This window comes from Meira miltonrushii (genome assembly GCF_003144205.1).
Source record: "Meira miltonrushii strain MCA 3882 unplaced genomic scaffold FA14scaffold_6, whole genome shotgun sequence".
Classification (NCBI taxonomy): Eukaryota; Fungi; Basidiomycota; class Exobasidiomycetes; order Exobasidiales; family Brachybasidiaceae; genus Meira; species Meira miltonrushii.
In genome coordinates this window covers 696,952-712,139 of record NW_020289948.1, presented here as the reverse complement: position 1 = coordinate 712,139, position 15,188 = coordinate 696,952, and the positions used below count along the sequence as shown (strand labels likewise).

Genomic DNA, 15,188 nt, shown 5'->3' with positions numbered 1-15,188 from the left:
GATCTATTGATGCATACGCCGTGCATTTGATACCTGCAGGCATTTCGGGTCTAAAGAGAGAACAAAACAAAAGTGGATTTTACCAAAGCATCAAAGATCCATTCATTGGGTCCCACTTCAAGGGTTTTACTCGTGAAAAGGGAAGTTTGTTGATTATGATCAAAAGACAGACTTTCACATCATCACCTTCACATCCTTGAAGTCACCCATCACACAACATGTCAAGCTTCACTGCTATAGCCAAATCAAGCGGTGCATTACGATTAGGACAAGCCGGTGGAGGTAGTGGAGCGCCTGCTCCTCATTTCGATTCAATCTTACGTGCTGCTCCGGCATATGATGAAGATGACGATTATGAGGAAGTAGAAAGGCGGAACGAACAAAGAGAGGAAGAAGAAGATTTGAATCTGCCAACACCAACAGATGTAACAGAAGCAATCAGACCACACTTGCAACATCATTCATCCCTGCATGCATACTTGGACGCGAATATGCTGTTGGAAGAAATGATTCTAGGAACACAAGAAAGAATATATGAAGATTCGGGAAGGCTCAAAAGTCAAAGAGCAGAGCTAAGACGAGCCGAAGAAAGTTTAAAGGTCCTGCAGAGTGCAAAAGGTAAAGGAACGGGTGCAGCGTTTTGGATGCCGAAGAAAAAGAGGGCATACAAGGCAAAGATGGAAGAATCGTTGAACAATTTGGACAAAGTACAAGATCAGGTAAATATGTTGGATCGCGATTGGAGGGAACAAACCGAACACATCGCAACCCTCAAAGCGGAACTCGCCCAATTCAAACGAGTTGAAGCAAGATTAGACGCTCTGGATAATCAAGTCTTTAGCGGACAAACACCCGCACATCCTGAAGAAGATGAATTGGAACAAAAGTATCATATCTTATGGCAAACGGCAAGAAGGCTACAAGCATCTGTACAACTTGAAAAGAGAGCACAAACACATCTAACAAAAGCGCATACATTATGTCATACAATGGTAAATGAATTACTCAAAGGTTTAAATATCGGAATCGAAACAGGTGTGGCGAGCAATACCAAACATAAAACACAATTATGGAAAGGGACAGATTCAAAGTACACAGCAAGACATTCTCGTGGGGTTATCCTAAGAGCAAAGACACTTTGTGGTGATTTGCATACCCATTTCATCTCCGCAAGAGCTATTCAGAGAAGGATAAAGCCACTACCAAAATTGGAAGTGATTGAACTTACACGATTACCCGATCAATGGAACAGTAATACCGTTAACGAGAAAGGTCTACATAGATCGTTAGAATCTTCTTATGCACAAAGCAAAGTCGTTAAAGCACACATCGAAAAAGAACGTGAAAAGAGCGTAAGAAGACAAAAGAAGTTGAAGGAGCAAATTGACGGTTTACAAGGACAAGCAAGATCTATTTGGCTTGAATTACGTCATATTCGCAGAAACATTATTGAAGTTATTCGACAGAATGAAAATGAACCTTTATCGTCAACTGACACCGTACCGCGCGCTGCTGATCTTTTGGCGAGTAGCAATAGTATCGGATCGCAAAGGCCATCGCAAGAACGTCCTTTCAACCCTTCCGTTCCACCTTCAGCAGAAGCATCTGCAAGGCCAAGTATGAGCGGTTCTCTATTTCCTCCACCGTACAGACGAGAACTTGCTTCACAATCCTCATTAGGCATTCAATTTCCTCCTCTCACCACAACGGATTCAGGTACTTTGGCCGATTTTGCATCTTCAAACGATTGGGAAGCACGTGAACAACATAGATTGATCACTTTACCTCGTGCTTTTCGTCGTGTGATAGATAGAGAAAGTATAAAGAAAAGTAAAGAAATCGCAACTCGAATCGCAGTGGAAGTTGGAGGATTTGACGAAGATGATGATGTGGCTGCTATTGGTCATATTGATACGCCGGGAGAGGAAGATTTACCGGGCTTCCATTTAGCTTTCAATTGAGGGTGTAAATACGATTTTTCAATTTATCTCACGAAACTGCATGTATATTAATGAATGAAATGATGAACTCGAGCGCTGTGTATACAGATGAGGGGAAAGAGAAATCATAAAAAAAGAAAGGCAGGGACAAGGTCTTAATCACGTTTGCGCAAATTGCTCATGGAGGGACTCTTTTTACGTCCTGCTAACATCATACTTGCATCACTCTTGCGTCTTTTTACCTGTCTATCAGCATTTTCTGAAGTTGGATTCTGCACGGAATCTTCAATCTTTTCAGAAATCGAAGCTGAAGAATTCATACTTGGCGTCATGTTTGGCAAAGGTGGTGCATCTTCCCACCTTGGACCGTTTCTGTTGGCTTTAGAATTTGACGATTTACGTGGAGAAGAAGGTTGATCGAATTGTATCCTTTCGTCCGCTTCAGCTGCATTATCGCCCATACTGCCTCCGTAATCATCATCATCATCGTCATCGCCTCCGAAACCTTTCAATGGCACCTTGTACGATCCACTCGGTGCAACGGCTGAACAGAGTTCGTCTGCGTCTTCAATTCCGTAATTGATAAATTCGAAATTCGTATTTCCAACTCCAAAAGAAGTAGAAGAGGAAAGCATGCCCGTGTTACTTCTTCCACGTTTGGTTGGACTCATGGGTGAATTTGGGATCGTTCCATACAATTGCATCGAAGGTGTTTCAGGAGTTGCATTTAGCATGTTCAACCTTCGATTACTTGCAATCTTTCTTACACTCTTGTTTGGCGTGTTGTGTACGGAAGATGAACCATTTGGATTTTGCATGGAAGCGTATTGGTTGCCATCCATCGAAGAAGAAGGCGACATCATGTGCAAATTCGGCGTACTACGCATATGTCTTGGAGATGGATGAGAAGCTGAATCTCCCAAGGCTGCCATTGCAGTACCTGCTCTTGGCCTTTGTCCTGCGAATGCACTTTGTCCTACCGGCATAACTTTCTGTTGTTGAGGTGGGAAAATGAGCTTTTGATGATGTTGATTTGAGGTGAGTTGTGGATAAGAAGTGATGAAATCGGACTTCGAAATAGAGGAAGGCATTAGGCCAATTGCAGAGTTTGGCATTGGAGGAAAAGACGAGAATGATGAAGGATCCAAAACGGCAGCAGGGTTGATAGCGGTGGTTGTAGAAGTAGCATTATTGTTGTTTGGCAAATTGTACAAACCCAAAGAGTTTTGCAAGTTTGCCAAATAATCGGCTTGTGCCTCTTTGCTACTTCCTAGATCGTTGTTTGATCCCGCTTGCATCTTACCGAATTGCATCATCGTGAAATCGTTCATTCCAACAGCGTTCTTTCCCGATAGTCCGGATGCCATTTGTGGAGTGAACGAAAACGCTTGAGCTGCATTTCCTGTCCATGGAATTTGGGGCAATGCATCTTGATTATTGACACCACTACCCGATGCAGGTGCACTGCTTAATGACATGCCAACAAAAGGTGTAATTGGTGTGTGTAGCTCGGTCATATTGCTTCCTGAACTTGCAGTGTTTGGTCTTCCGGTAGCAGGGCTGACGTTCAAATTATTGACAGAGGAAGATTGATAAAGCTGCATGTTGTTATTCACTCCTTCACTTGATGATCCAGCATTCGATTCTGAATTTGCAATATTGCTCGTTGATCCCGTGGCATTTACTTGATCTGCCAATTGTTGTAGCCTCTGCTGTTGAGCGATCAAAGCTGCTGCTCTTCTTTGATTCATAGAAGATTGTGAAACCGCGTTCAAATTGTTGAGCATATTCGAAGATGAGAATTGACTGTCGTTTGAATTTCCAAGAGAAAGGGAAGAAGATGAATGTGCAAGACCGGAATTGAACGAATCAAGGTTAAATTGATCATCGTTTGTTTCGGTTGCATTATTGTCCACTAGATCTTCCGGTCTTTTTGGAACTTCGACGGGTGCAGGAACGGGCATCGTACCATCCCTTGAAACAGCTCTACGTTGATAAAGAGCACTGTTTGTAGTTTGTAGAGACATGCCACCACCACCACCACCGCCACCGCCACCGCTGGAAGTAGAACTACTTGCATTGCCTGAGATAGAGTAGGAGTGATCGCCTGCAAAAGAGGCATTCTCGTTTCCGGCGGAGTGGGATGCAACCACGGTATCATTACCGATTTCACTATCTTGTGCCGTTGAATCGCCAATTCCGCTATCTTCTGGTTCTCCATCTTCACCTTGTTTAGGCCAACCCATTTCGGATAACAATTCTTCTAATCTTGCAGTATATCCCGATGAAATTCTTCTTTTCAAATTTGGAACACTTTTGAATGCTTTTAGCTTTGAAGGCAAAGAAGCACCGGGTGATCCAACCGCTTCTTTCATACTTTGCAAAGAGGCTTCGTTTGACGTATCGAATTGCATGCGCTTTTTACGTTGTAAGGCTAGATGAGCACTTGGAGCCGAGCCAGTCTCAGGAGAAGGAATGAACCAAAGATCGTTTTTGAATCCATCATCACCATTTCTATCCGATAAACCACTTGTAGAATATGCATCACCCGGTGAAACGTGAGTGAATTGATGATCCTTCTCGTTATTTTTATGTTCATCTTCAAAGTTTCCCATCGAATTCCAAGCGGGTAAATGATGAATTGAAGAAGAAGGAAAGATATCCGAACCTGATTGACTACTTGAAGCAGAAGATATACCGTGATTGTTTGCGTCTGCCCTTGCTTCATATGCAGCCAAAGCACTCAGGTTCCCATCTTCATCTGTATGTTTTGACCAGAATAAATCTTGTCCGCTATTGGATGCACTCATTCCGCCTCCTTCAAAAAATGGTGTCCAATTTAGTGTAGGTGAATCGGTTGACATTTTCTGTTCGATGAATAAGCCTAATGCGTTGGTTGTTGAGATGTATGGATCTGACTCCTCTTCTGATTCGGGTATAGAAGAAAGTTGTGAAGAAGCAGCCGAGAAGGGTGAATAGGATGATTGTTGGTCTGTAGGTGGATGAGAGAATGACGAAGTAAGCATTGCGAAATTTACCATGACGGGAAGTGGATGTGATCGGAGGGGATGGAAAAGAAACAACTCTATCGTGTGTACTCACATATTTATGTATAACCCGTCGGAGAATAGAAAGGTACCGTGAATGTGAGTGCGTTCCTATGCCCCTTGTCGATCAATTCAATTAGATCCAGATTAGAGTAAGCAAAGCAAAAGTGCCTTGTGTGCAAGAGGGGTGTCTGTTTCGCTTGTTCGATTGACAGGTCGGATAGTTGGAAAAATGAGGGAGAGAGTGCGAGAAGTGAACGAAGAGATTGATCACGTTTACTGATTGGTGAAAAAACGAGGCGAAGTAACGGTCCGAGCGATCAATTCTGTTTCTGGACTTCGGATGTGGGTCAAGTTGTGGGGAGAGATTTGTATGTTTGCGATAAGGAAAGTTTGCGTGGGAGATTGCCAGTGTGTGAAATGAATTGATAAAAGAAACAGATTGCGTGATCTTTTTGTGAATGATTATGATAAGCCTGGACCACTCCGTCTTTTTTTTTCTTTTCTGTATTCGATGATCGGGTAAAGTGGCTTCGTTTGAGATTTGGTTTTAGATAGAAGCTCTTTTCGAAATGATAATTTGTGTCTCTCAATGAGCCAGTAAATTGAATGAATCGAATGATGGGGAGAGGGCGAAAAGTAGGGTATTCAATAACCAAAGCGTGTGAACGAAGGAAATGATGGTGAGACAAAGATGAGTAATGAATAATGAATTCGCATATGAATTGAAAATTGACTAGTTTTAGATTATGCACTTTGTTCAATAGATTGATGTGTTTTTTTTCTCATTCATACTCCACAAGTAGCCGGTAACCCCTCTCAATAACCGGCCTTTAGAGAGTCAAAGGAAACTGTCAAGATGCCATAGTGCAAAAGCCACCGAATGCACCATACTACTAAACAAGCAAGAATATCATCGCTGTAAGCTTAGAATTGTGGACTCGTTAGTGTAGAAATTGGAACATCTATGCATATATTGCTAGCCCTGAAGCAGGGTTGCTTTCGTCAAGGTCATTTGTGTTGGTTATCAAGCTGTACCACAGCAGTATTCTGAATCAAAAGTGGGACAGATTGAGAGCGGAGTAAAGACTTGAACTGTCTATATTGCCAATAATGGAATGGTGTAATGCGGACTGTTTTGTGTAGATCATCAGCTTGGATAGGGTAGATGTTGATCAAAATCATACCCCGATCTGTTGTTGCTAGAACCCTATTATTGAGTGTTGATGCACACGTTCTTGCAACCATAATTAAGGTTCACCGTAAACTCACACACATACACACATAGATTGATTCTTCATTTCGGCAATTGAACAGAAGCATCAAGCCAGCAGATGATAAACCAACCTTTATGCGTCACGGATCACATATGTCTCATATGTTCGACAAAACGATGATGATGATTAAAAAAAAGAGCCGAGAGTGAAATTGTGCTGGAGGTGTTTATCTAGGAAACCTATTTAGGAAACAATGGCGCGTTTGATATAACTCGTCAGGCGCGCGCGCGCGTATCCGTTCTAAAGCGCAAGCACATGGTATATGAGACAAATTGGCCTCATAAAAGTTTAACTTTATACAATGAACCCCCCTCATTACTCCCTCAGACAAGGATCTCGACCGTCGCTTTGAATGAAGCCGGATCATGTGAATCGAAGCTAGTGTTGTACTACGAAAGGAAAGCTAATCCGGAATATTGGAACGAGTTCACGATCATCATTATGTAATCGGTCACTTTGAGAGAGATGGTGTAGAGAATTGATCAAAATTGTGCAATATCTATAGAGAAATCAAAATACAAAAAGAGAAACAAGAGAAAAAGCAATGAACAAAACAAAACAAAAAAAAGTTGGGAATATTACTCGTTCATAGAGGATTGAATAAGGTATTAGCAGGAACAACAGTCGTCTTGTGTATTAATGACTGGGGATATATGTAAAGGGAACTCTATCAATGAAAAAAAGAGAAAGGACGGAGAGGTGAAAATGGCTATTATATACAGGTGTCATTGAAAGATGACTTTTGATGCAAACGTTGAATTTACACCGTTTGCATAGGTGTAGGAGTGGTGGTTGAGGCTGCTGGAGTAGCTTGAGCAGCTTCAGGTGTTGTACTTGCGGCTGCTGTGGATGGAGCTTGAGATGAAGCAATCGCAGCAGCAATAACAGCTTGTGCTTGTTGTGTTTGTTGTTGAGCAACAGCTTCACGTTGTTTAGCCTGTTGTTGAGCTGCTGCTGCTTGTGCTGCCGCTGCAAGGGCATCACTAGAAAGGTCATTAGTGCTAATTGCTGGTCTGCCTGTTGTAGCATCAGCTCTTGCGCTTGGACCGCCACCGTTTGCATGTAATAATTGCAAGCCCAACAAGCCGTGAGATCCGCTATGCAAGTAGTGATAACGCAAACCGTTCAGGTTCTTGTAACGCTTTCCACATGCACCAACTTGACAGATATACATCTTTTCGCCCTTTGCAAGAGCTCCAGGTCCGAGTTCCATACTTGATTTACTGTCTGGCGAAGAAGATGTAGGTGATTCGTCTCCATTCTCTGAAGTGGGCGTAGGAGGAGCAGAATCAATCTTGATGCTGTTTGCACTTGCTGCAACCGCATTTGCATTATCATTCACCACCGCGCTCAATTGTTGTTGTGGCGGCAAATTGTTTTGATTGCATTGACCGTGCAAACGATGATATTTCAAGCCATTCATCTGTTTGTATGCTTTATCGCATCCAGGTGAAGTGCACTTGTACGGTCTATCGCCCAATGCACCTGGGTTGGCCAAGCTGTTCTCTAGAGCAGCAGATGAGTTGGCCATAGAAGCAGTCTTTTCTCTCTTTGCTGGTGGCACGACTCCATTAAGTTGTGAGATAGAGCTAGATCCAGCTGCTGGGAAGAAAAGATTTGGCGGTGCACAAGATGGCAAATCGTGGTCTTCATTATTGTTGCGCAGCGAAAGAGATGAGAACGCTGGGCTACCGCTACCACCTCCAAAGAATGCTGCTTCCATATCATTGTCTGCTGTTGGTGTTCCGGGAATAGAGCCACCAGGTGTAGAGAATGGAGAGTTGGCAGAGTAGACTGATGAAGCACGGGAATTGCTGCGACCAAGACCGTTATCAATCAATGCTCTACGGAGAGATTGATGTACTTGACCATTGCTGGCACCGTTGGCAAATTGACCAAAGCTGCGCTTCTTGCCTTTGAAAGGACTACGCATGATAGTAGTATCGAATGCGGAAAGGTGTTCATTGGTGTCCAAAGCACTCTCGCTTGTGCTGCTTGAAGAAGAGCTTGCGATTGCGTTTGTCGATTTGGGGCTTGGAGGTTGAGATGCTGTGGCGGAAGATGAAGGAGAATGTGCTTCATCATCTGTGATCATTGCCGGTACATCATCATCCTCGAATTTGACGTGTGCCTCTTCATAGTGTTGTAAAAGATCATGTAGATTCTCTAATGCTTGACCGCAACATTTGAAGTTACTGCAAAATGTATTGTCGATCTTTGTGCGTGGTAGGGATGTGGACGGTAGGGCAGTCATATCTGAATCCGTTGAGGCGACAGATGATGAAAATCGTGCGATTGAATAGTCCATTATGCTGTGATTAGTAAGATAATCAGATGAAATGTCAGCACAAATGTTACACAATTGTCTAGAGACGTCACAAGATCGCCGCGCAGCAGAATTGTGACTGCTCAGCTCAGCGCGGGTTGTGTACAGATTAATAATGATTACTCACTCAGCTGCATCTTTGCCAAAAGAAGCGGCAATTGCTTCACGAAATGATCCACTTGAAGCACCTGCAAAAGAAGAGCCCAAGATGCCATTACTACTCCCTGTAAGTGAGCCAGACATACCACTTTGACGTGTGATCGTGCTTTCTGGCGAATTTCTAGATATCGCGATTGGTCCTGGCATTGTGTATGGTGTGATGATTGTTGAGGGAATACGTTGATTATGTTCAAATGAATGAATGAAATTCTCCAATTGATATATATGCGTGGAATCGGCCAACTTGTTTGTTGTGTAAGCGGAGCCGCGAGTAAAGAGCTCAAATGAATGCGGATAGTAGGATGAGTTAAATCGATTTCAAAAAGATGATGTCTTGATGATAGGTAGTTTGACTTAAAGCTTGAGATAGCTAGATGATTGTGGCGATGAATAAGATAGGATGGGATTGATCAATGGGGAACAGGTATGTTGTTGATACATAAGCAGTACATCATGTACGCCAATGTACATACACACATACACACACGCTGAGAGAATGCCTAGCTTCGGATTGGTGGCCAGTAGGGAGTGAGGCTAGAGTGAGGTTTTAGAATTCACAAAAATGTATGTACGTAACCAATAATAATGCATGTTTGAAACTTTTTGATGCATGAAACCAGTCTTTAATTTTTATTCGTCCGGAAGTCTTCTTCTCTTTCTCTTACAAGGAAATTAATAACCGCGCGCGACACACTATAATACATCATGCACTTATATTTGCTCGCATAGAAAAGGTTGATCCGGAGATGTTTGTTTATCGGGCTAAAGTGCCTAATAATCAAACCGTTTAAATCTCGGAAGGCTCATTCACCCTGAAAACGGCTAGCGTTGGCTCAAAATGCGGTTTTGGATCCTGACCGAGTATGTGCCCAAATCCTATGGGGAGAGGCGCGCAAATGTAGGTCCAAGGGATGATGAATTGACATCTTAAGTTTTCATTAATCTAGATAAAAAAGAAGGTTAGAGGTAAAGTGCACAACTGTATCTCGTTCGGGAAAAAAACAGTTTGGTCCGGGTAATAATAGAGCAACAAGTTTGAAGGGTACTTCTCTCTCAAAGTGCGCTTACATGTGGATTTAGTTGAATTTTATGATGCAACATGCAACTCTATTCTTTCTTTCCTTTAGCCTTTTTCTTCCTTTCTGACAATGCGGCGCCACGAAAGTGTACTTTTTCCCTATAAACGGAAATGCCGCAAAAGAAACAATAAATCTGTTCACGCTAGAAGAAACAATGAGCCGTTGCATTTCTCCAATGCGGTTTAGCACTTGAAGCATGAAAGAATGCATGCGGGTTTCTTTTGGGTGAAAACAATAAACGTAAAACACTGCTTTTGTGCCATATGCGAGTAGATCCTCGGCTTCAATGTATGTACAAGTGCACGGTTAATGCAGGCACTACACTTGAGACTTGTCATTGACTTTTTTTATTACATACACGCACTTTCGTAACAGAAACGGTTACCGACGGTTGTCAGTCTACAAGGCCCTAGGGTGCTAATAGTATTCTCTCATCGATCATGATTACCTTAACGTCTAATTTCTTTCGATCCGAACAGAAATGAGACTATTTTATAATCATCGTCATCATCAATTCTCGCCTGGTAAGTTTATAGAATGATTATTCTCAATAGAGAGTGTGGTTGCAGACTACACCCCATGCGATCATTCTGCATCAGATAGGCTATTTACAGGTGTAAAGAAGCGGTGCCGAGGCAAATATGCAAGTTTCGGAGAAACACGCGTAAGAAGTGACAAAAAATAAAAAATTCCCTTTCGGCTACGTAAACCTAACGTTTCTTTCACTGTTAGAGTGCGAATTGATGGGATGATGATGTGGTGTGGCTGAACAATGCTTGTGGTCGCTGATTTTGGAAAATTGTGGGAAAAATGAACGGAAAATAAGAATAGCCATGCATCTCTTCTTATGCACATTCTTTAATGTGAGACATGATTCTCATTCGGAGTTTAAAGTCCGTCCTTTGTGACAGGTGAAGATGGCTTGGTAATGGCGGCGAAGGCGGCGGTGTTCTAGACACTTTCAAAAGAACAAACTTCTCTTGCATTATTATCAACATAAGAAATGAGAATCATTGTCTGAAGCGAATTTCAATAATTCATTATTTGATTTAAACAATTTCACCGTTTATTAATTAATCGTATGAAATTGAAATTGCTTGGCATCAGGTTTCAATTCTGGGCGTTTTATTATTTCTCCGAAAGATGGAAGCGTGAATCTTGCAGCAGAAATGTACGCGTGGATTACACGCACGACTAAAAGGAAAGGCAGGCAAAATGTTCTGCCAGTCATGAACGAATGAATGAATGTATGCTCGGCTGGGCAGTAATGCCCTTGAAAGCATTGAATGTATGCACCATATGCTAAATTCAGCCAATCAACCATACATTCTAGTGATGGTGCCGTTTTGGATGCATAAAGAACAATACAAGCATTGCCGGAATCATGATTAGTCAAAGCCACGATCAATATTTAAGCTCTAATCCGGTCATATTTCGGAGTTGTATGAACTTGGCTGTCAAGTACATACAATACATACCCGTGTTATTGATCTGACACGTTGCATGTGTACACGTAAGTTCCACGTATGCTTTCAATCAATCGTTCGACCGCATTCAGAGAAAGTCCTTCTCATCTTTCTTCGTGGAATCATATTCCATTTCTATGGCCTCGACAAGCTCATTCGTCATGCTTCCCTTCCATTCTCCCTTTCTACCATAAGGATCCTTTATGACACGCTCTGTTAATCTGAGGGTTGCTCAATCTTAGGCATGTCACGGTTGTTTGTACCGATGAGGAAGGACATATCAACTACCTAACAGTGAATGGCTTTCCATATGCTATCACGATGATGTGGTTCGGGGGGCCATACGGGATCACAGCATTCTTAAGCATCCTTTCCTCGAGCTTAACTCCGACAGCTTACATAAGCTTGTCTCTAAACTGATTCTTCGGATAAGTGACGCCGTTGGAATCGTTTAAGTTTTAGTGAGAGGCTAAACAGAGAACCCTCTTAATCACCATCAGGAAAAAGTTGCCGTACTATAATTCATCATTACCGCATTTACTGCACTTTGAGCGTTGTGGCTGGCGGAGAATTGGTTTTGATGACTTCACTTTGAATTGCGCGAATGGACTGCTTTGATCTCTTCTCTTCCCTTCTTGGCCCTTATTCCCGGCCTCTCGATCTGAACGATAAAGTGCAGCCTGCAATGTGCACTACACGGCGCGTCGGCTGGGGAGAAATTTAATTAAGTGGAGTAATGGCATTTAAGCAGAGTAAAACAGTAGTTTTGTTGCTTATTTGTATTCCCGCTTTGTTCGATTGCACTGAGAGAGTATAAACTGCAAAACTACGTATTCGATGATTTCATCACAGAGCATGTATCATGATCATCATTGTGAGCCCTGTGAGGGTGCTGTTTTTGAACGGAAAGTCTCCACTTTCAATTAACCCTTACAACCTGCCGAACAAATCGAATAGCACAAGTCAAGGTAAAATTAAAGCTCGTCATTCTCCCCGATTCAAAACTGTAATCATGCTTTCCATTCAAATCGAACAAAAACAAATACAAAATTTAAAACACACTGTGTATGTATGTATTATCATGCATTACACTGCATTTGCTTTAATAGCTTGACCTGCATACATTTTTGGGGTCATCTTTAGCATAGATCAACATCATATAACTCATGATAACTCCATCTCTTCATTTCATTCTGTCAACAACACTCTCATCATCATAATTGATCAACTCTTTAAAAGCAAGTTTCAAATCGGATTGATCATACCCAATCCGCTTTATTGACATTTGATCGCTAGAAGACGAAAAAGTCATCCAACTTTGGAGCTCCACCATCACTCCACAATATATACCTTGAAGGGCAGCACTCGAACTCTCAGACATTTTATTCCTACGAAAAGCACTTAAGTGAGCCTTTCTCATCAAAAGAAGTTCATCAACACCTTTAACCCGAATCGGTATTTGATCAGAATCATCTTGCCGTCATGGCGGTGCTTGATAATTTCAAAAATTTCATCAGACACGGTAAAACTGCTCGTGAAGGAAATGGATCAGATTTCAGTGCTTCATCTTCAACAGCAGCTAATATGTCGTCCAGACAACAACAGCAACAGCAGCAGCAGCAAAAAGGGGTGAGTATCGATGTGGAGAAAATGATCTGCGCTAAATGAATGAGCGTACCTGATGGTGGCGGGCGGTGAATCAGACCTGGCTTCGGCTCCTGCAACGGTCCCGGATCAGAGCGGAATGGGATGAAATCTCTTCTGTTCTGCTGAAGAACGCCTTCTTTCTTGCACGCTTACGCGAAACCTTATACTGACATGACTCATTCTTACACAGCTTGGATCACAAACAGCAACTGGTTCATCTGCACCAAATTTGACAGAATCAGGTTATCAAGTTGAAGCAAAAGGAGCTCCAGCAGGTGCAAAAACAAATTACGATTCATCTGCTTTGGCAAAAGGACATCAAGCAGGTCCTTCGGCGCCCGGAGTAACGGCAGCAGAAACTGCATCTTCCATACCTGCCCATGTAACTACAGGAAATCAAGATCTTGGTGCTGGAACGCCTTTGCTTTCAACTGATGCACAAATGTATACCAAAGAAGCAGAAAAGATTGTGGAGGAAGAAAGGATTGCATCGGAGAAAATGCCAAATTATCCTGGATTAACTGAACGTTTCCAGCTGATCTGCAAGATGGGAGACGGTGCTTTCTCGAATGTGTACAAAGCACGTGTACGTAAAACAGGTCAAAAGGTCGCCATCAAAGTTGTACGAAAGTATGAGATGAATAGCAGCTCAAACGATGGTCGCTTGGACCCTCAATTCAGAAAGAAGAATCGTGTCACTGAACGAGCAAACATCTTGAAGGAAGTTCAAATCATGCGCAATTTGAAGCATGATGGTATCGTGAAATTGTTGGAATTTTCTGAATCAAGAGATCATTATTACCTTGTTTTGGAATTATTAGAAGGTGGTGAATTGTTCCATCAAATTGTCAAATTGACATACTTCAGCGAACCTTTGGCCAGACATGTGATTCTGCAAGTTGCAAACGGTATACGACATTTACATGAAGAATGTGGAATCGTTCACAGAGATATCAAGCCAGAGAATCTACTCTTCGAAAGAATCAAGATCATCCCATCCAAGATTGATAAAGCGAGACCTTATGATGAAGAAAAAGAGGATGAAGGAGAATACATGCCCGGTATTGGTGGTGGTGGTATTGGTAAAGTCAAAATTGCCGATTTCGGATTGAGCAAGATTGTTTGGGAAGAAAGTACAATGACACCTTGTGGTACGGTTGGTTATACCGCCCCCGAAATTGTCAAAGATGAAAGATACTCCAAATCAGTTGATATGTGGGCACTGGGTTGTGTGCTATATACACTCTTGTGTGGTTTTCCACCTTTCTACGATGAAAGTATCTCTGTCTTGACCGAAAAAGTTGCAAAAGGATACTATACCTTCCTCAGTCCATGGTGGGATGACATTTCTTCTTCGGCAAAAGATTTGATTACACATTTGCTTTGTGTTGACACTTCTAAACGGTTCACGATTGATGAATTCTTAGCACATCCATGGTGCAACGTCAAGGATCCAATTCCCGATCTCAATTCGGCAGATATTGCATTGGCAAAAGCAAGTGAGATGCCACTCGATAGTCCTCTATTACTAAGTATGAAGAAGGGCAATGGTGCCCGACAGGCAATGATGAGTCCAGGCATTAATCAATTGAAGGAAGCATTTGATGTTACATATGCCGTTCATCGTATGGAAGAAGAAAGTGCGCATAGACGAGGTGCTGGCGGTCAAGAGAATTTGCGAGGAGTAGCATTGAACGAAGATGATGAAGACGGAGATGCAGAACAAATTCAATCTGCTGCAAGAAGACATGGTGAAACATTTTCACCTCCAAGAAGTGAAAGAGAATATCGTCAACAGCAACAACAGAGACATCAACATAACCCATCCACTTCTTCTTCTAATTCTTCAGCTGCTCAACAACAAGCCGCCGCTCAACATTACCCTGGTCGTGGTGGCGCTGATAGAAAGATGGCAGAAGCCGCTCTTTATGATGGAAGAGCGGGCACCCGTGACCGTGGTTCTGCAGCTCGTAACAAGAAGCAATTCGAATTGAATATGGGCAATGCTACCCTATTAGGAAGAAGAAATCGTGGAGGTGCTGGTGGCGTACCTGGCAGCATTGGACAAATGTTGGATCATGGAGCTTCACATCCAACGAATTTCGTTCCTGGTAGTCCAATGCGCGTTGATTAGAACTAGAAAGAAAACACACACCATCACATCCTCATCTCCCTTATTCAAAAGCTGTAGACTATTTTAGTGATTCATTTTGTCCCATACACGGATCCTCATAATTTCTTATCATT

General features: G+C 42.4%; 5 protein-coding genes across 5 annotated transcripts; 2 read left to right on the top strand and 3 right to left on the bottom strand.

Moving 5' to 3' along the window:
• The first annotated feature begins 81 nt into the window (after positions 1-81).
• FA14DRAFT_162685 (uncharacterized protein) lies at positions 82-2,411 on the top strand. The gene has a single exon (XM_025499725.1). It carries the CDS (start codon positions 219-221, stop codon positions 1,959-1,961), a length of 1,743 nt encoding a protein of 580 aa, XP_025352127.1. The 5' UTR covers positions 82-218; the 3' UTR covers positions 1,962-2,411.
• Positions 1,796-5,036, bottom strand: FA14DRAFT_93433 (uncharacterized protein). The gene has a single exon (XM_025503094.1). The coding sequence runs from the start codon at positions 4,979-4,981 to the stop codon at positions 2,096-2,098; it is 2,886 nt and encodes a 961-aa protein (XP_025352126.1). The 5' UTR covers positions 4,982-5,036; the 3' UTR covers positions 1,796-2,095.
• A 1,692-nt stretch (positions 5,037-6,728) lies between these two features.
• On the bottom strand, positions 6,729-9,263 carry FA14DRAFT_192877 (uncharacterized protein). Its single transcript, XM_025501964.1, has 2 exons — positions 8,718-9,263; positions 6,729-8,576 (listed from the first exon to the last, which is right to left on the bottom strand). The coding sequence occupies exons 1-2, from the start codon at positions 8,894-8,896 to the stop codon at positions 7,025-7,027; spliced, it is 1,731 nt and encodes a 576-aa protein (XP_025352125.1). The 5' UTR covers positions 8,897-9,263; the 3' UTR covers positions 6,729-7,024.
• A 1,026-nt stretch (positions 9,264-10,289) lies between these two features.
• Positions 10,290-10,790, bottom strand: FA14DRAFT_93372 (uncharacterized protein). The gene has a single exon (XM_025503093.1). The coding sequence runs from the start codon at positions 10,681-10,683 to the stop codon at positions 10,414-10,416; it is 270 nt and encodes an 89-aa protein (XP_025352124.1). The 5' UTR covers positions 10,684-10,790; the 3' UTR covers positions 10,290-10,413.
• Positions 10,791-13,048: 2,258 nt separating this feature from the next.
• Positions 13,049-15,183, top strand: FA14DRAFT_93368 (Pkinase-domain-containing protein). The gene has a single exon (XM_025503092.1). It carries the CDS (start codon positions 13,384-13,386, stop codon positions 15,073-15,075), a length of 1,692 nt encoding a protein of 563 aa, XP_025352123.1. The 5' UTR covers positions 13,049-13,383; the 3' UTR covers positions 15,076-15,183.
• Positions 15,184-15,188: the final 5 nt, after the last annotated feature.

What these genes read in the sequence shown, in the direction of transcription:
- FA14DRAFT_162685 (XM_025499725.1), top strand. Translation starts at nt 219, where the DNA reads ATGTCAAGCTTCACTGCTATAGCCAAATCAAGCGGTGCATTACGATTA.
- FA14DRAFT_93433 (XM_025503094.1), bottom strand. Translation starts at nt 4,981, where the DNA reads ATGGTAAATTTCGCAATGCTTACTTCGTCATTCTCTCATCCACCTACA.
- FA14DRAFT_192877 (XM_025501964.1), bottom strand. Translation starts at nt 8,896, where the DNA reads ATGCCAGGACCAATCGCGATATCTAGAAATTCGCCAGAAAGCACGATC. An exon ending in TTTGGCAAAGATGCAGCTGA is followed by an intron (nt 8,577 to 8,717) that starts GTGAGTAATCAT and finishes TACTAATCACAG; the next exon opens with CATAATGGACTATTCAATCG.
- FA14DRAFT_93372 (XM_025503093.1), bottom strand. Translation starts at nt 10,683, where the DNA reads ATGTGCATAAGAAGAGATGCATGGCTATTCTTATTTTCCGTTCATTTT.
- FA14DRAFT_93368 (XM_025503092.1), top strand. Translation starts at nt 13,384, where the DNA reads ATGTATACCAAAGAAGCAGAAAAGATTGTGGAGGAAGAAAGGATTGCA.